Here is a 20,835-nt window from a genome sequence, read left to right on the forward strand (position 1 = left end):
GCAATTTATCAACTGAAGTGGCTACCCTGGGTAAATAAGATATTATTATTATTATTGTATGTACCATAAAAGGAATACATTTCATTTTTTATGGGCCATGATGACTATTTTTTTTCTTCCAGGAGCAGGGGTAAAATGATTTGTCATTTGGTATATAATGAAGGTACTGTAAAATTATTCTCAATTTTGGAGAAAATTACATTTCATTGATTTTTTTTAGTAACTTTAATGGGTTTTCCTCAGTCCTTCACCAATATGTTTTACTATTGTTTAGCTGTTTTTACATTAAATTTTTCTGTCACGGTAATCTGCCTCTCTAATGTAAAATTATGATTATTAAGTAGCCGAACTACCGGCAGAGAGAGAGAAAAAAAAAAGAATTATCTGAGAAGTATATCTTTCCTCCTTGTGTTTTAGTTTTGGGAGATGGTATTTCATTGACACTACAAATTTCCTTTGTGTCTGTTCTATACAGTTTGTCCTCATCTGACATACACTATTCTTTTTCTTGAATGTGATAGTTGCGTCATTCATTTTTCGTATGAAATATTACGAGTTGTGTGTACCCGGGGAAGTGATTAATATTACACAAGCGTGGCTTCCTACTGGACCTCTTCTTTCGTGCTGTCACTTGCACTAGTTGCTTTCAATGTTTGTAATTATTTTCATACGACTCATATATCATTATTATTACGTCATTATTTTACCTGTATCATGTTTACTTGTATGACAATCGGCAATTTACCGGCATGGCTTACCCATTGAGACGCTCTTCTGTTACCGCGGGAAGACATGCCTTTGCAGCAGTAGATAGACCCGACCAGAGCAGTAAAGAAACCGACGATACTCAAAAAAGCCGAGACACAATTAGGCATTACTAAATACTGCAAATGCAAAAAAAAAGAAAGGTAATTGCAACAACATCAATAACTACAACATTGATGACAGCAATAATGATGGGAATTTTACTGCTGATAAGGTTGCCCATCTCACATGTACATGAAATATTGTTTATCTAGTTAACTATTCAAAGCATAGAATCATATTTCTTTTTTTTGGGGGGGGGAGGTCACACAAGGCGTTTAGGGCAAAATTTTATGAAAATCTACAAGCAAAATTCTATTTTTTTTAAAGATTCTTTGGCAATATTAAAAAGATAATAAGATTTGTTTCCCCTTGTCACTTACTTCTTGTACTTTTCCTTCCTTATTTTATTTTCTCGGTCGTTATTTTTTTATCTACTTATTGCTTTTCATTTTTTATTTCACTTTATTGCTTTATTTTTTATGTTTCCCTTTTCTATTATCTATTTTATCATTTGTATTATATTTTAGCTAAATTTTGCGTCTTTTTTAATGTTTCCTTTTTTCTATTTTTCCTTTTCTTGCTATTACTTTTCTTCTTTTATTGGGGGTCGGGATGGTCCATCTGTACGCCCGCAATTGAAAGAGCATACACTGCTAAAACTCGAATGTTGATTTAACACCAGCCCGGAATGTATATATATCCACACCAGAGAACTATTGAAACAACACCACTTTTGAATCGAACCGATGCTGTTTTAATGCTAATTGGTGTTTTATAAATACCTATGTGGTGTTAGACCAAAGCAAAACTGGTGTTCTTTAACACTTGTCTGGTGTGGACATATATAGATTCCGGGCTGGTGTTAAATCAACACCAGAGTTTTTGCAGTGTACCTCTTCTTTGTAAGCACAGTCACAACAACGAAACTGACTCCAAACCGAACGATATTATGTCAATGGAAATTACTTAATGGATTTGTTCAGTTTGGATTCGATACGATCAGTGTCACTTTTGCATTATTTGTCAAATGATGGTCGTTGTACCATTGGCAGTGGTCTTAGTAAACATAGAAAAATGTTTTATCAAATATTTACAGATATTATAGCTATAATCATTATTAGTAGGCCCTAGTATCATGAGCATTATTTTCCATTACAATCATGTGTAGTTAGTAATAGCAATTATAGTAATACTATTAGTTTTATTTGTAGTGTAAATAACAGTAGGATGGGGGGTCGGGTGTCCGGACACTTTATCTTTTTGAAGCCTTCTTTTTTGTCTGTGGATTACACTAAAAATATGAATCCATTACTTGTAATCATTTTCTATTTTGTTCTTTATAATATTTCCTAACATTTTGTACTAAAAATTGAGGAAACTTCGCTGGTAAATTTTTCCAAATGACATTCTAAAATTGATCGTCCGGACACACAACCCGTCCGGATACACAACAACTGGGTATAGTACTAGTATTAATATAGTAGTCGTACATGTAGTAGTATCGTAGGTTTAGTAGAAGTAGTCATAGTATTAGTAGTAGTAGTAGTAGTAGTAGTAGTAGTAGTAGTAGTAGTAGTAGTAGTAGTAGTAGTAGTAGTAGTAGTAGTAGTATAGTAGTAGTAGTAGTAGTAGTAGACGTAGTAGTAAAAGAAGTAGTAGAAGTAGTAGTAGAAGTAGTAGTAGTAGACGTAGAAGTAGTAGTAGTAGTAGTAGTAGTAGACGTAGTAGTAAAAGTAGTAGTAGTAGTAGTAGTAGTAGTAGTAGTAGTAGTAGTAGTAGTAGTAGTAGTAGTAGTAGTAGTAGTAGTAGTAGTAGTGTTAGCAGCAGCAGTAGTAGTAATAATAGTAGTAGTAGTAGTAGTATAGTAGTAGCTGTAGTATTATATAGGACCCAATAAAATGGTATTTACCGAACACAATGCATAACACTGCTTCAAATCTGTCTGTGGTGCTACGATACAGTAGGTGCAGTAGAAGGAGAACCCGGCAACTGGTAAACTTCCCACCATTGACAAGATACATGTTATCAGGAAGAACACAATCTGAAAAAAGCGATAAAACATATACCCTGTTCTCGGTGGTATATCTTGAACTTGTTTCCTTTAATCGACTTTGGGCATGTTAGGAACACAGTAAGAAGATCTCTTTGCTGGTGTTTGTATCCATTTCCTGCTCATGAACTGGTTTACGTACAAAACTCTAAACTGCTAAAGGAGAAGTATATTGATTATTCGCTAAGAGAGGAGCATGGTTTTTTAGCTGTACTTACAAGTAGTAACTTTTAGTATATTTTAAAATGGCACTGTACATACTCCACACCAGACGTGCCAAATATAGTACGACAATACACCAGTCGGTGGACTGTACTTTATCAGAAGAAGAAGAAGAAGGGTATGGTCTTATTATATATCAATGGAAAGGTAATGACGTGGGGATTACAAAGTAATTTATATTTGAGATTAAAATAAGACTGAAACTGAAAGATCAACCAGCTACATGTAGCTAGAATGTAAGCAAGAGCTGCCCATGCCAGCTAGCTGGTTGATCACTTAGATTTATGTCTTGTTTAACGTCTAATGTGGAAAAAATAATGATTTTGACAACTCCCTTATCTCGAGATGTGACAAAATATGTGTTTTACATATAATTTGCATACATTTACATTAAAGATTGATTCATACTCGCCAATATTATTCTCAAAAATTGACCTACAAGTAAATATTTAGTAAAATAAGACCCAAATACAATTTTTAAAAATGGCCTTTGAAAATTATTCAGAGTGAGATATGGTGAATTTTGTATAAATTTTCATAAATAACCAATATAAAATAGGGTGCCCCTCTCCTATTTTGAGGCACCCTATCGAAAATTAGTGCTCTTAATACTAGGGACCCACATGCCAATAATGGCGCTTTCGTAAATTCTGTCCCCCAAATTTTGCTAAGGCACCTGACTAAATAATGTCCGAAGATCGCTTCCCGAAGAGCGGCTGTGTTTGGTAGCTTCGAAGTGCCACACAGGATTTCAGAAAATCGTATCGTCATGTCTACAACTCTTGAAGATGACAAGGTCTCGGATCTCTTCATATATGCATCCCATGGGGGAGATAATCATATAGCATTCCACCAAACAGGTTTCCACTAAACTAGTATTAGGACTGCAATAAAAACGGGGAGTTGCGCCGGCACAAATTGTCATCCCAACACAAATTTTCATCCCTGCCTAAATTTTGACGACAATTTGTGGAGGAGGGGGCACCACAAATTGTCACCCATTTCACCCTACTGTCTCCATGAACACACACACACAGAATAGGTCATGTAGAGTTCGTAAGAAACCATATGGCCCGAATTCACAAAGGTGGTTTTGAAAACCCACGGTTGAGTCCACGGTTTATGCAGATTTCCTATACAAATTGCGCTCAATTTAGCGCGTATCGGGCGCGTGTATGAAAAAAGTCCAATCCTGATGCGCGCAGTTGTTACAGTGCGCCAAATTGACGCCTGTTGCCGCGGTTATCAACGCTATTTTATTAATGAGTCCACTGTTTTTATTCATGAGTCCACTCTCCAAACAGTGGACTCATAAATAAAAAAGCGTATCCAACCATGGTAACAGGCGTCAATTTGGCGCACTGTGACAAAAGCGCGCATCAGCATCGGACATTCTTTTATACACACGCCCGATACGCGGTAAATTTAGCGCAATTTATACTGGAAATCTGCATAAACCATGGACTCAACCGTGGTTTTCAAATCCACCTTTGTGATTCGGGCCTATATGTTTCTCTGGGGGTGAGGGTATGTGCATGTGTATTAATTAACAACACATCAGTCTCACGTTTGAGACTGATGTGACGGATTTTGGACTACTTTAAAACGGGTTGAGACGATTTTGAAACTACCTTTTGTTCTCTGTAGGACTTTGCCTATTCCCACTTCGTTTGCCGCCCATTTGAGCTATCACCCCTTGGTCGATCTCAGTAATAAACTGGTAATAGATTAAATATTCATTTGGGCATTACAATAATATGCAATTTGACCATTTTGCTATTAGACGAATTGGTCATTAGACCAAATGAGTATTAGACCAAGTATATATTACATCAATTGCAAATTAGACCAATTATTAACAGACCAAATGGGTGAAGCACATTTGTTATTAGACAAACGGAGAATTAGTCCATCTGTTGTCAGACAAGTGGATAAAAAACCGAATTTTTCACCGGCTCTGCTGCTTTTCTCCATAATAGCCTCCCCCAAAGGTAAATTTCCAGTTGGTCTAAACCCGAATTGACCAATGGCTGTTTAGCTTTATCCTATGCATGTTCTATTTCCATTTCATCTACAACCAGTTAGACCTTTTGGTCTAATTGTCGTTTGCCTACGTACATGTACCATTCCGTCTAATTAACATTTGGTCTACATGTAATTTTCACTTGGTCTAATATCTAATTGGTTTGACACCATTTGGTCAAATTCCGTAACAGACTGGAAATATTTATTTTGGATTTAGACGAAATGGTAATTTGAACATTTGGCTATTCGATGATTCGGCAGTTTTACCTAGTGGTTATGAGACCATGGATCTACTAGCATGATGAGCCCAAGCAAGAATTCGATCAAGTCCTATAGACACCATGAACCTGCTCACACTAAGAAATAAAGGTTCAAAATTGAAACCCGAAAGGTTGATGCAAAATCAGCACCCTATGGGTTTAAAAATTGAACCCCTGATTTGGGGTTCAAAAAATTGAACCCTGCGGTTGGGGTTCATGTGTGCACCATGCGGGTTTAAAACTTCACCCCTAGGGATTCAATTTATAATTTAGGGGTGCAGTTTTGAACCGGATGCAGAAATGAACCCCAACCGCAGGGTTCACTTTTTTGAACCCCAAATCAGGGGTTCAATTTTTGAACCAATAAGGTGCTCATTTTGCATCAACCATTCGGGGTTCAATTTTGAACCTTTATTTCTTAGTGTGTAAGGTCCATGATTTGACCAAGTGGAAGATACCATAGAGCAAATAGGTTTAGCTCATATATGTATTAGGTATGGGAGAGGTGTTGTGGATCAGTGGATAAATGTCCGGAATTTGCAACCCACCACAGCGCTCGCGTCCTTTGGCAAGGCGTTTATCAACATTTGCCGCTCTTCACCCAGGTGTAGTAAATGGGTACCCGGTAGGAATGAATTCCTTGAACATGTAGAATGCTCGAGTGCCCCGATCAGGGTAGCCATGCTATAGCCGGGGTAATAATATGCAGCGCTAAGAAACATTTGTATTAAACGCTTTATAAATGTTGCAAATTATTATTAATATTATTACACGATCAGGGGAGCGTTCTTGAAAGGACTTGTCGGACGTTTTGTCAGACAAGTTACCGTAGTAATGGTGGTTCATAGCCAATCAAAAACAAGTAAAAAAAAAATAAATAAGTTCAAAACTGCATCCCTGGGGGTTCAATTTAAAATTTAGGGGAGCAGTTTTGAACCCGTAGGGTGAAAAAATAAACCCCAACCGCAGGGTTCAATTTTTGAACCCATAGGGTGCTGATTTTGCATCAACCTTTCGGGGTTCAATTTTGAACCTTTATTTCTTAGTGTGTATGAACCTTCTGCAAATACTGGTTTCCGTGTAGCATTCTCGAAAATGTCTTCCGAAATTGAGTCTAAGAATCGGTCATACGGCGTTCGCAGCAGTTCCTAATGCCTCGGTCACATTTGCTCTTCGGCGGCCTTACGGCGAGTCGAAAGCAGCCGTTTAATTTTTTTTAATTCAAATCCCACAAAACAGTTTAAAACGACTCAGTGTTTTTTACTTGCCGTACGGCCGCCGTAGAGCAAATGTGGCCGAGGTATAACGGTATTTGCGACCGAACAATTATAAGAAAAAAATAAAAGAAACATAATTACCATGTACATGTTCCTACACGCTGTTCCAAATCCAATGATTGAGGTGAAAAGATAAAGCTGGATAGAACAAGGAGTACATTTATTTATTAAAGAATCGGTAAAAAGTTACGCCCTTGAAGAACTTTTAGGGAACTTTAATGTCGGTTCCTTTCGCATGTACATTCAGTAAAAACAAGGAAGTGGTTGATGGTAGAAATGTGGAAATTGATGATATAGAAACGACGATACATGCCGATACTGATGGTGATCGTGCTGGAGCTATAATAATATTATCTACAACAGCAATAATAATGATTAATATGATAACAAGTGGAGCGCCTCTGGCAGTCTCGCCTGTATTACGTGATTCGATATAGCAGCAGTGCTGACTTTGAAAACGGCTATTGATTAATTATTAAAAAAAAACACTCATATAATAATGAAATACTATGGCCATTGACCCAACATGACCATTCGAACATGACGATGTGACCTATTAAAGGCATGTGCAAAACATACTTGATTACTTTTATGCCTCTGTTTCATGAACTACGTGTGTAGATCCATAAACTTTCTAAGTTATGATGCCAGTGCAACATATACCCCCAACACGACAAAGGTTCATTGACCTTTGATATTGGTCATGTGACCTTGAAGGCACACATGATGTCTAGAGATTCATGGTTATTCTTATTACCACATTTCATGAACTAGATCAATTCCATAGACTTTTTAAAGTATGACAATTCCACAACTACCCCTAACATTTCAAAAGTTTGTTGACCCTAAATGACCTCTGACCTTGGTTATGTGATCTGAAACTCAAGCAGGATGTTTAGTGATACACTATTACCCTTATGTTCAGGTTTTATGAACCTGGTATACGTTTATTGACCCTAAATGACATTTAACCTTAGTCATGTGACCTTAAAATTAGGCAGGATGTTTAGTAATTATTGATTACCCTTATGTCAAAATTTCATGAACTAGGTCTATGTAGGCCTACTTTCCAAGTAATGAATACATTTCAAAAACTTAACCTTGGTTAAGATTTCAATGTTGACGACGCCTCCGTCGGAATAGCTGCACGTATAGTCTCGCTCTGCCATGCAGGCGAGACAATAAAAATAACAATATTACTTCTTCATTACTACTAATTCTGCAAATAGGAATAACGATGCTGATGATAATGATGATGATGATGATAATGATGATGCCGATCACGATAAAGATGATGACGACGACAATGATGATGATGATGACTACAGTAATAATATTATCATAATATTTGATACCGATAAACTATCATAATCAGGGGAGGTGGGGTTATACTCATTCGCTCTAAGTCGTGAGTATACATCTATATTAGCAACATCTTGTAGATGGACCAAAAACTAATAATTTGACAAGAACTTTCACGTAGAATTTCATTAAAATGCATTTGACTTCTATTATATTATTGAAATGAGTTTTTGCAGGGAGCAAACGAATGTTGTAGGTACCGTAAGGAATAATAAAATGAGAATACATAATTGTAAATTGACGTATAACACAAGATTATTGTTCGGGGATACAATTTTAAGAAGACAGCTAAAGTTTGAGCGTAAAAATTCTGTAGGGAATTCAATATAGAAAATACAGATTGTATTGACATGATTGAGACAAAGTCGTAATAAATATACTACACAGTACGTATCAAAAAAGTTTACACTTTGTAAAAGCCCTGGGAATTCCAAAATATACAACCTGTGTTTAATTTTTCACATATAATATTGGGTTTGGGTCTCATCTATCTAATGAGAGTAAAATTTTTGACAGAATGTCACACTCGAATGAACACTGTCCATTTTTGTAAAGCTCGCAAAAATCTGTTTGCGCTGAAATGCTCTTTTTCACGCTGTGTCAAGAGGAAAGGGCGAAATCAAACTTACCCAGCGAAACATTTCTCATACATTTCCCTTGCACTTATAGTCAACTAAAATAAAACGGATAGATTCAAACATTTTGTAACAATTTTGCCACCCTAATTGAATTTTCCACACTTAGTAAGCACGACCTTTGCCCTTTTTGTGCCAGCTGGATCTGAGGACATAACTGAATCTGAACAGAAGTTTATATCAGACATCTCCAGCATTTTTCACTAAGTTTTTATCATTTAAAGTGGGTTGACATTTCATTTTCATTTAATACCTGTTTCTCCACACTTTTCCCAAGCTTGAAAATGATTAACAAAAATTAAAATCTAGCCTAAGCCATTTCATGTAAATCAAAGCTCAGTGAAAAACAAATAACGTCACGATAGCCTCGGTGTGTGGGGGAGTGGGGTGGGGCGCAAAGCACTCTTCGAAGTCTATTTGAGCAAGGAAACAAGTTAAAAAAGTACAAGATATCTTCAAATCAATTTTACTAGCTAAATTCCACGTGTTCTTCATGATTAAGGTCAAGTTCTACGCAATCCATTTTTTACTAACTTTTTAAAAGTAAGTGGTGCTCACTCAAACGGAAATATTTTTCGACAGTTTTATCGTTATTTGCTTATATGGATATGTACCAATGTTAAAATGTGTACAAATCTTCAGGATATTAGAAATGTATACTTTACAGTATTTTTTCTAGGTGTAAACTTTTTTGATACGCACTGTATATACATGGAGCTATTATGGAGCTATTACAGTATATATATATAAACTCCTCAAAAAAAGTTTGGAAATCTGAGTTTGATCGATAATCCCTCCTCGGTTTTAGCAAACACCAATTTGTAATTAAAATAAATGAATATATCATTTAATTCTCTTTAACATGATACCCTACATGATATGAATGGTTTGCATGGAGGTGCAGTGCCTTGAAATGTGGGGCAAGGTCAAAATTCGGAGCTGCAAAGTGACATAATATTAAAAATCATTGTCCTTTTTCCGTGGTGATGAGTGAGTTCCTCAGTGGTTTCTTTTGACTTTGATCGACAATCCCTCCCCTGCTTTAGTATATATCAATGTCTAAGTAATATCAATAAATAGATCATTTATTTCTCTTTAAAATGATACTTTACATGATGTGATTATGGTTCACATGGAGTTGCAGTGCCTTGAAATGTGGGGCAAGGTAAAAATTCAAAAGTTGCAAAATGACACAATATTGAAAGTCGCTGTTCTATTTTCCGTGGTGATGAGTGATTTTCTCAGCGGTTTGTTTTAATATTGCTTTCATACACCTAAACATCAACATTAACATGGAATCAAACACACCTGTGCACAAGCAAAAACATAGGAAACAGATAAACGAACCATCACTACATAAACCACAACAAAACATAACAAGTGGAATGCCTCTGGCCGTCTCACCTGCATCACGCAGTTCAATATAGCAGCAGTGCAGACTTTGAATACTACTCTAACTCGCACAAGATGTTCAGTGATAAATGGTTACTCTTATGTCCACTTTTTATGAACTAGACCAATAAACTTACAGAGATATGATGGTTATTCAACAAAAAACCCCAACATGGCCAAAGTTCATTGACCTTACATGACCTTTGACCTTGATCATGTGACATGAAACTCGCACAGGATGTTCAGTGATACTTGATTACTCTTATGTACAAGTTTCATGAATCAGATCCATAAACTTTCAAAGTTATGATGGTAATTCAACAGATACACCCAATTCGGCCAAAGTTCATTGACCTTTGACCTTGGTCATGTGACCTGAAACGCGCACAGGATGTTCAGAGATACTTGATTACTCTAATGTCCAAGTTTATGTACTAGACCAATAAACTTTCAAAGTTATGATGGTAATTCAACAGATACCCCCGATTCGGCCAAAGTTCATTGACCCTAAATGACCTTTGACCTTAATCATGAGACCTGAAACTTGCACAAAATGTTCAGTGATGCTTGATTACTATTATGTCCAAGTTTCATGAATCAGATCCATAAACTTTCAAAGTTATGATGGGAATTCAACAGATAACCCAAATTCGGCCAAAGTTCATTGACCTTAAATGACCTTTGACCTTAGTCATGTGATGTGAAACTCGTGCAGGATGTTCAGTGATACTTGAATAACCCTATGTCCAAGTTTCATGAACTAGGTCCATATATTTCCTAAGTTATGATGACATTTCAAAAACTTAACCTCAGGTTAAGATTTCGATGTTCATCCCTCCAACATGGTCTAAGTTCATTGACCCTAAATGACCTTTGACCTTGGTCATGTGACATGAAACTCTAATAGGATGTTTAGTAATACTTGATTAACCTTATGGCCAAGTTTTATTAACTAGGTCCATATACTTTCTAAGTTATGACGTCATTTAAAAAACTTAGCCTCAGGTTAAGATTTGATGTTGACGCCGCCGCCGCCGTCGGAAAAGCGGCGCCTATAGTCTCACTCTGCTTCGCAGGTGAGACAAAAATGAAGAGACTCACAGAAATTAGATGTCGGACGGAAAGGTATCGCAAAAGCGCGTTACCCTACCTTGTCCGCTTATTGAACTCTAAACTGTAGATCTGTCAATACACAGTACCAGTCGGCTGCTTCTGGATCGGTATTGTATTCTGGGACGGAGAGCAGTAGATTCGTTGGACCTTATCTACTGTTTTCTGTTTTGTGGTGTAGTGTCGAGTCAGAGGTGGCTGACTGGGGGTGTTATTTGTTCTTAAATCAATTTTTACAATTTTAATTACCATGGCAATTATTGTATCCATTGTTTATTGTACATACATATTGAAAATGTTTCTTATTAGTTTACAATTTCATTGATTTAGCATAATTGTTTGGTAATTGTTCTTGATTTCTTCTGTTTTATTTCCCTTACTTTCTTTAAGTAACTCTCATATTAGACACTTATTTTTGCTGCTCTTTTCTCATTTTCAATTATCAATACTGAATCTACTGAAAGCCGTTACAACAAATTTCCTTCTAATTCTTCTTTAAACCCACATCACAATAATTTTATTTTAGGAGTAAATCATTTTTCCAACAAATGTACTTTTTCAAAGCTATCCAAAGCTAAGATCACTTCTTCATTATTATCATGATTTTACCGTAACTATTTTTGTAATTTCTTGATTCTTTTGTAACATCGCTTTTTGTTGATTTTATGTGTATTTTCATGTTCTTTTGTAAAACATATGCCAATTCAGCTGTAACAAGCTGCGATCAATTGTTCTAATAAAATCTTGAATCTTGAATCTTGAAGAAGCAGGGGCTTGATTTGAATGGTTTTTCATCTCTATTGACACAGAAAAAATAATCGGTTACACTTCGTAATTTCGAAGGTGATCGTAATTCCGAAACACGTAAATTGCCTATACCTCGATGTTCGTTAATCCGAAAACGTAAAAGGGTTCGTTAATCCGAACATTTGTGGCGTTATTCCGAAGGTTCTTTATTCCGAAGGTTTCGAAATCCGAAAACGAAATAAGTATCGATGTTCCGAAGGTTCGTTAATCCGAAAACGAAATAAGGTTCGTTGTTCCGACGGTTCGTCTTTTCGAAAACGAAATAGCATTAGTTTTAAATCTTTTGTTTTTCGGACTAATGAACCTTCGGAATTAGGAACCTCATTTCGTTTTCGGAATTACGAACCTTATTTTGTTTTCGGATTAACGAACATTCGGAATTACGAACATTCGGAATTACGAACCTTCGGATTTTGCAAACTTCGGAATAACGAAACTTCGGAATTACGAATTTATGCGAAATAATCATCTTGTGTACTGACCCTCCATGACTATTTCTGCTCGTTTTGCAGCTTTTCAATTCACACTTCATCCAATACTTTTGATTCCTGCTTTTGTCGTGATGGCATGACCACAACAAACATGGTATCATTTTAAAGAGAATTAAATGATCATTTGAATGATATTAAATATGCATTGTGTAGTGTAAAATTGGGAATTGAGAGAAATTAATGGCCAAACTAAAAAAACCTCATAAACCCTTTTTGCTTGTTTTGCAGCTTTTCAATTTAGACTTCATCCAACAAATTTGAATCCTGTTCTTTCCATGATGGCATGATCATAACAAGCATGGTATCATCTTAAAGAGAATACAATGATCTTTTCAATGATGTCAAATATGCATTGTGTAGACTTGGAAGTTGGGAGAAAATAATGGCCAAACTCAGATTTCCAAACTTTTTTTTTTGAGGGGTTTATATACATATATATATAATCATGAATAAAATAATTGGGATCATATAGTTAAGGGAAAAAAATGATAATGCATTGTGGAACAGTTCAATGGAGGGAGAAGAGGGTGAAGGAAGACGAAGAAGAAGAAAAAAAGAAGAAGGAGAAGAAGAAAAAAGAAGAATGAGAAGAAGAAGAAAACTTCAGCCTTCAGAATACCCTTTCAATTTTTTTTTCCTTTTATCGGAAAATCAGGGGGAGGATAAACAAATCCACCCCCCCCCCCATTATTGGTGTAAGCAAGATTTGCTTCTGTACCCCCTCCGTAAGCTGGGAATTGAGGGAGAAATGGGAAGAGGTGGTTGATATACTAACTTACCCCTCCGAGAGAGAAGGCGCAGACCTGACAGTATAATATGGTAGACATGGTAGATGGGGGTATCGCACCTGCGATGTATCCAACACCTCCACACACCACCAGCCCAATGGCGTATTGCAATAGCATCGTAGAGACACATAAGACAGCTCCTACGCTGTAGTTCCCGGCATAGCCCTCCCGCTGGTAAAATTATCACAAAATTTTCATTTCTATTATTATCATTTTTTAATATTATGTTTTAGACAGAACATAGATTCTTGACAGCAGATTGGATGAATGCGCTTCACATGGCATTCGGAGGAATCAGTTATAGCACACCGAAATGTGTACAAGATCCGTGCAATAGTCGACTATTGCACGCTCAAGCAAGAAAGCCGGTGTAGCTGCATATTTGGTTACACCCGCGGATACTTTTGTTCTTGTACTTTTCCCAAAAGGTAGGGGGACCAGGGGCTGGGAAATTTAATCAGCAAAAAAAAAGGTTATCACCCAAAGTGTGTGGTCATTTTAACCAAAAAAAATTGGCAAGCATAAAAAAAAGGGTTTTCACCGCGAAATGTAAGGTCATTTAGAATAATAATAGTAAAAATACATGCATTATTCTAATTGTGAATGATGATTTTTTTTTCTCTCCATCATAAAAGATCAAAATAGTAGGGGGACATTTGATATTGTGTCCCCCCCATTTGGTAGGGGGGACCCCCCCCGGGTGATTTCCGCCCATGGTTGTAGTCCTATAAAACAAAATCAATGTTTTGTCATTCATGCGACCGCCCCCCCCCCGTATACTTTGTCACATGATAACAAACTGACCAATCGTTTATCTAGAATATTCATGAATATTCATAAGAGGATATGATTAATTTTATTCCATGTTTTATTGATATCCCATTTCATACCATGTTTTTAGTAATATTGATAATAGGGCCTACATTACATTTCATGTTTTGAATATCATTGATTTGAAATTTTATATCATGTTTTATGTATTGTTGATATCAATTTTTTATCACATATTTTGTGTAAAATTGACACTAAATCGTATTCCATGATTGGTGTTTTATTGATGATACAAATTATCACATGATCTACGCATAATTGATTTTAAATTCATGTTATGATTGGGTTATGATTGGGTCGTGTTGATGCGAGCATTTATTCCATGTTCTATATGTTACTTAGATTTTTAATATTTTGTGTATTATTGATATCAAATATAAAAACACTCACCTGAGGATTATCTTCCACTATTGTTACAGGCTGCATGGCGACCAATCGTATTCTACCGTTTTAAGATAAAACAATAAAACGTTCAAGAAGATTAAACATATAGGCCTAATGATCAATGCTTCAGTTCAAAATTGAAAGGCCGTACTCAACGAATTTCTGTAAAAGGGGTATCCTCTGAATCTGCAGAAGCTTTTAGTGGGGTTCCCAAAGGGTCTGTCTTGTGGCCCCTCTTATTCACAATTATGCTGAACGATATTACTCTCTATCTCTCCACTACTCTCAACTCTTCCCGATCTTCATCATTATCCGTCATTTTATATGTGCCTCTCGTCATCAACTCTTAATTTATTGTTTACTTTCTCTCTTGAGCTATTCCTTAATATGTTTTCCATTCGTCCCTTTTTATCCTTGATCTTCTCTCTCTTCCTTTTTAACCTTTAGTTTCTTCCCCTCTCCCGTGTCCGTCCTTCTACTTATCTTTCCCTCTTTTCAATCTTTACCTCCTCTCTCTTTCCCTTCCTATCCTTCATTTCTCCGGTTCGCATTTTTTCTCTCATTTATCCTCCTCCGTTGTTCAATTTCAATCTGTATATGTTTTAGGATTTGTATTTTACATTTGTATTGTACTGTATATCTGCTTGTATTTTGTTTTGTTTTATGTTATACAGGGCCCCAATTAAAACAGTATTTGAATTCTGACGGGGCTGCTCTCTTTAAATAATTCTTGATAAATAAATAAATTAATGAATAAATAAATAAATAAGAAAAAATGAATAACTAAATAAAATAAATAAATAAATGTATGAATGAATAAATTGATTAATACATGAATGAATTAAATATTAATGCATTAATAAATAAATATAAATAATATATAAATGAAATACTACTAATAATCAAAATGATAATAACAATAAATTAGATTTTAAGAAAATCCAAATCACATTTACATAATGTTTCCTATATCTTCCTGACACTTTCCCCATGCTTTAAAGGGATGGTCCGGGCTGAACATATTTATATCTTAATACATAGAGTAGAATTCACTGAGCAAAATGCCGAAAATTTCATCAAAATCGGATAACAGATAATAAAGTTATTGAATTTTAAAGTTTAGCAATATTTTGTAAAAAAAAAAACAGTCGTCATGAATATTCATTAGGTGGACTGATGATGTCACATCTCCACTTTCCGTTTTCTTATGTTATTACATAACATAACTGATGTTGTCACATCTCCACTTTCCGTTTATTTATGTTAATACATAAAATCATATTTTTTTTCATTATTTCATACTTGTGTGAATAATATGTCTTCCGTATAATGAGATAAGTTGCAGCAATAAATATCTAATGCACTAAATCAGTTGTCAATCCAATTTTTCTAGTTCTCGGAGGAAAAAATTTGAATAAACCTAATTTCATATTATAAAATACAAAAGAACAAGTGGAGATATGACATCATCAGTCCACCTAATGAATATTCATGACGACTGTTATTGCTAAACTTTAAAATTCAATAACTTTGTTTTTTGTTATCCGATTTTGATGAAATTTTCGGCATTTTGCTCAATGAATTCTACTCTATGTTTTAAGATATAAATATTTTCAGCCCGGACCACCCCTTTAATGATGAAGAGATCCATTTCAGTCATTATTCCAAGTCAATTAGGAACTTAATGAATCGATTAGCAAATGGGCAGACGCTTTGAACCAGTGTGGTTATACAAGAGTTATAGCAAGTTATAATGTCTGGCCCCCTAAAATTTTAAACCCGTAACAACTGCCACTGACCCCCTCCCCTTCAAACTAAATAAAAAAAAAAACAATGCCTCACAGGGAAATTTCTTGAATCATCCATCCCAGTCAAGAACACAGATCAGAACCCATGAATCAAAATGGGTTACACTTCGTAATTCCGAAGGTTCTTTATTCCGAAGGTTCGTAATTCCGAAACACGCAAATTTCCTAAACCTCGATGTTCGCTAATCCGAAAACATCAAAGGGTTCGTTAAACCGAACATTTGTGGCGTTCTTCCAAAGGTTCGATAATCCGAAAATGAAATAAGCTTCGATGTTCCGAAGGTTCGTTAGTCCGAAAACGAAATAAGGTTCGCTGTTTCGAAGGTTCGTTTATCCGAAAACGAAATAAGGTTCGTTAATCATTACGTTTTCTGACTAACGAACCATCGAAATTACGAACCTCATTTCTTGTTCGGATTAATGAACCTTCGGAATGACGAACCTCACTTTGTTTCCGGACTAACGAACCTTCGGAATTGCGAACGTCATTTCGTTTTCGGACTTACGAACCTTTGGAATTATGAACCTTCGGAAATACGAACATTCGAAATAACGAACATTCGGAATATCCGAACCTTCGGAATAACGAAGCTTCGGAATTACGAATGTTTGCAATAAAATGCATACATTTCATTTTTTAATGGTTTGTGATGGTATTTTTTTATTAATTTCTTTTTAGTAGAGCATGCAAAATATATGAAAATAGAATAGCGTGTAAAATATGTTCAAATAAAAATGTTGTGGACTTTTTGCGTGTGCTGATGACAATTGTGTTGTGAGAGATTTTCATTTTCTCATATATTACCCCCAAATGGTAGTCCTATTTGAAATATGAAAAACAAGTTTATCAAGTACTTTGAAATAGAAACAGCGTGATTAATATCAAACTAGAAAGGTTGTTAACCTAGCTATCGCTGTTATCGCGGAAGTATGACGTCACAATAAGAAATCGAGCAAAACTCATTCGTACGAATCAAACAGGGGAAAATCCCAACATCATCCTTAATATTGATCCTCTTCCTTTTGTTGGTGATAGAATTAGGCATGTAATGGATGGCATTAAAACAGAGGTTGATCATGAATGTAAGTTAGCTTACATAACTGCAGAATAAAATAATAATCCATCAAACAATAGCAACGTTGTTTATTGGTTGATATTTACAGGTTGTAAGTTGTAACACCGTATGCGAGTAGCTAGCTCGAAATTATATCGCCTATAAACATGTAGGATCTAATAATATATATTTCGACAAATTGTACCGTTTTAATAGAACATGATAAATGAAAAAATGTCGGAGTGCGTATGAAATGATGCGCCTAGTTAATGATATACCCGCCTCACAAATAAAATCGCTTTCAGTTTTTTGAAGAAAAAAATTGTGGAACTTACCTCATTGGAGAAGATGTACACACAAAGAAAGCAAGCAAGAAAGAAAGAAAGAAAAAAAGAAAGAAAGAAAGAAAGAAAGAAAGAAAGAAGAAAGAAAGAAAGAAAGAAAGAAAGAAAGAAAGAAAAGAAGAAACAAAGAAAGAAACAAAGAAACAAAGAAAGAAAAAAAAGAAAAAAAAGAAAAAAAAGAAATAAAAGGAAAAAAGAAAGAATGAATGAATGAATGAATGAATGAAAAGGGAAAAAAGGAGGAGCGAGAGAAAGGGTGAATTCATATCCGGTGTTGACGTTAGTGTTGGTGTAAAAAAATATGGGTTGGTTCCAGGTTATTTTTTGAAATGTCATCATAACTTATAGTCCATGGAATTTGAACATAAGGGTAATAAAATATACTAAACATTTTGCCTAAGCTTAGGCCATTTGTCATTTAGGGTCCATGAACTCAGACCATGTTGGGGGAATCAATTTCGAAATTTTAACCAAGGTTATTTTTTTGAAATGTCATAACTTCGAAAGTATATAAACCTAGTTCATCAATCTTAAACGTATGAGCAAATATGTATCTCTGAATATCATGTGCGAGTTTCAGGTCACGTGACCAAGGTCAAAGGTCACTTATGGTCAATAAACTTTGGCCATGTTTGGGGTATTTGTGGAATTGTCATCATAACTTTAAAAGTTTATGGATCTAGTTCATGAAACTTGAACATAAAAGCAGCAATATATTCTTGAATACCATGCGCGTTTCAGGAACATGCCCAAGATCAAAGGTCATTTAATGTTCAATAAATTCGGACCGTGTCGGGAGTATGTGTTGAATCATGGAGCTATGGTTGAATTGACATCATAACTGATTTTAACTGTGCATCTCAAAGGTTAAGTTTAGTTTTCATTTTGGATTTAATTTCATTTCCCACAAAAAACAAGTCGCATTGAAGACCATGAAAATATAATATAATAATATCAAACAAGTTTTATGCTTATTCAGAGTTGAGTATTTTAATACATCGGCTTCATTGTGCTATTGACGGGCTTGTTGTCACCGTTCCGAAGACCATGACGTCATTCTGTGTTAGGAAGCAGTATTGTGATCCCATAGGTCTGTACACAGGAAACGAGGTTGATCCTTTTTTTTTCGTTTTCAAATATAATTTACATTTTTTTTCAATATAAAATGGTATTGACGATTATTCAGTGCTCAAATGAATGGAAGCGTACAACTCTGCACTAGTTTGTGTGTGTGTGAATGTGTGTGTGTGATTTCTTTGTTTTGCAATGTCAGGAAAATTTGTTACACATAATCTGAATGCAGATAGAATTGGAAGCTTAAGGCTGCGTCAATTATGCGGGAAATGGAATATGGCAACAAAAAAAATAGATTTCATCAATTTAAGCTTGCAGGAAGAGATTTTTATGATATAGCTATATGCCTTTTGCACGTGAATCTTGAATCATTGTATTGATGATTGCAATTCGTCTCTAGAATCGTCGGACCTTTCACACGCTAGAGGACCACACAAGTTATTTTACACCTGTGTTAACTTGGTGGTGTTAGTTTTACACCTACACCTATAGGTGTTATTACAACACATTTTGTTGTTACATTTACACTCTTTGGTGTACTGTTTAATCTCTATGGTGCAATTTCAACACCTCATGGTGTGGTGCTCTACCAATACCAATTGGTATCTATTTTAACACCGCAGCGTTTACAGTCAACGCCTGAATAATCGGCGCCTCATAAATGCCGGGTCTTGTTATTAACATAAATAGAAAATCATAATATTCAGTAGGAAAGTAGTCGATATAACCAAATCACTCATCAACCAAATGCACTCAGACGGGGCACATGTTTAGCACATCGATTAATGATATATCGGCCCTCTCAATATTTCGCATTGTTTGATCTTATTCGGCCATAAAATGCAATGAAGACACGTAGTTCGCACGAAGTTAATACAAAAACACAATTTGAACAATACGTAAAATGGCAGGTAAGGGAGAGGAAAATGATTTCCACAGCCATAATTCAAAATAGAAAAAAATAGAGAAAAAAACTTACAAATTTAACAATGAATTGGACACAGGATAACTGCTATGTGTACTCAAGCTAACATCTTCTTGTAGAATTTTCTTTTTTTCAGTTCTCACAGGCGTAAATCAGAACGAAAAAAGTTAATCATAAACAACATAGATCAGGGAACAATGACGGATAATATTTTGTTTAAAGGATGTTGACTACACTTTGAAGCTATGTTAATTTAAATAGGCGTAAACTCGCACTTCAAACAGAGATAGAGCGTCAAAGTCCGATGTGAATGTTAGCTCACTCATTAGCATAACATTTCATGATTAATATTTCAAAAGTCCCGTTGTTATCACCGAACAATTCTTTTGGGGGCCAACTTAATATTTATTATCACAGTTCAAATTCATCTTATCTTAAGTAACTTGTCCTTTATCAAAAATAGTTTAAGAGAAAGGCAAGTGGAAAACGAATTTTGATAATCTTCATTCGGCAATTTTCTCATCCGTGACTTTGTTCAGAAGTTCTTAAAATGTTTGTGCTATCCCCCCCCCCCCCTTGATCATGCGTTCTCTGGTATCCACTCCTTTCACTTACTCTCTGTTACTGCTAATAGCAGCATAATTTGGTCGTAAAATTGGAGGAGGACAAGAGTTATCCGCATTACTCTGATGCTGCTATTATCCGCATAATAGCAGCATCGGGATAAGATTTTGAGTTTATGAACGCATTTCCAAATAATGCGGATAATTGCCATGATGCGGTCACAAGGTCACCCTTTTCCAACACAACCGCATCGGAGGGGGCGTGTCCAGTTGTCATGGCGATTATCCGCCTTTTTCAGGACGGGCGCTCATAAAAATAATGCGGCTTATTTTCGGAGTTTATGAACGCAATTTTTATTGAATTATCCGCATTACTCTTAGGCGGCTAATTGGAGGATAGGTTTATGAAAAGGGTAGCTCATCATCTCTTCTCGCCGGCTCAACCCAGCATCTCCTCATCCATCCTGCTACTCAAGCTGTTTCAACTCATCAATCTCTTCTGGTTTACAGTCCTTTTCAGGACTACATTCAAGAAAGATTACTATACTCTCAAATTTCTACTTTCTCGCCACCCATTTATTTTTCTTCTTCTGTCCACTATTTCTAATACTCCACATGGTGTACC

The 20,835-nt window shown here is 35.6% G+C and overlaps 1 protein-coding gene across 1 annotated transcript; it reads right to left on the reverse strand.

Annotated features, from left to right (window-relative positions):
- Positions 1-1,830: 1,830 nt before the first annotated feature.
- On the reverse strand, positions 1,831-19,797 carry LOC121417699. Its single transcript, XM_041611433.1, has 6 exons — positions 19,702-19,797; positions 14,448-14,499; positions 13,218-13,397; positions 6,723-6,779; positions 2,717-2,848; positions 1,831-1,863 (listed from the first exon to the last, which is right to left on the reverse strand). Exons 2-6 carry the CDS (start codon positions 14,481-14,483, stop codon positions 1,831-1,833), a joined length of 438 nt encoding a protein of 145 aa, XP_041467367.1. The 5' UTR covers positions 14,484-14,499; positions 19,702-19,797.
- Between the last annotated feature and the right edge of the window lie 1,038 nt (positions 19,798-20,835).

The sequence above is a fragment of the Lytechinus variegatus genome, chromosome 6, assembly GCF_018143015.1.
Source record: "Lytechinus variegatus isolate NC3 chromosome 6, Lvar_3.0, whole genome shotgun sequence".
Taxonomy (NCBI): Eukaryota; Metazoa; Echinodermata; class Echinoidea; order Temnopleuroida; family Toxopneustidae; genus Lytechinus; species Lytechinus variegatus.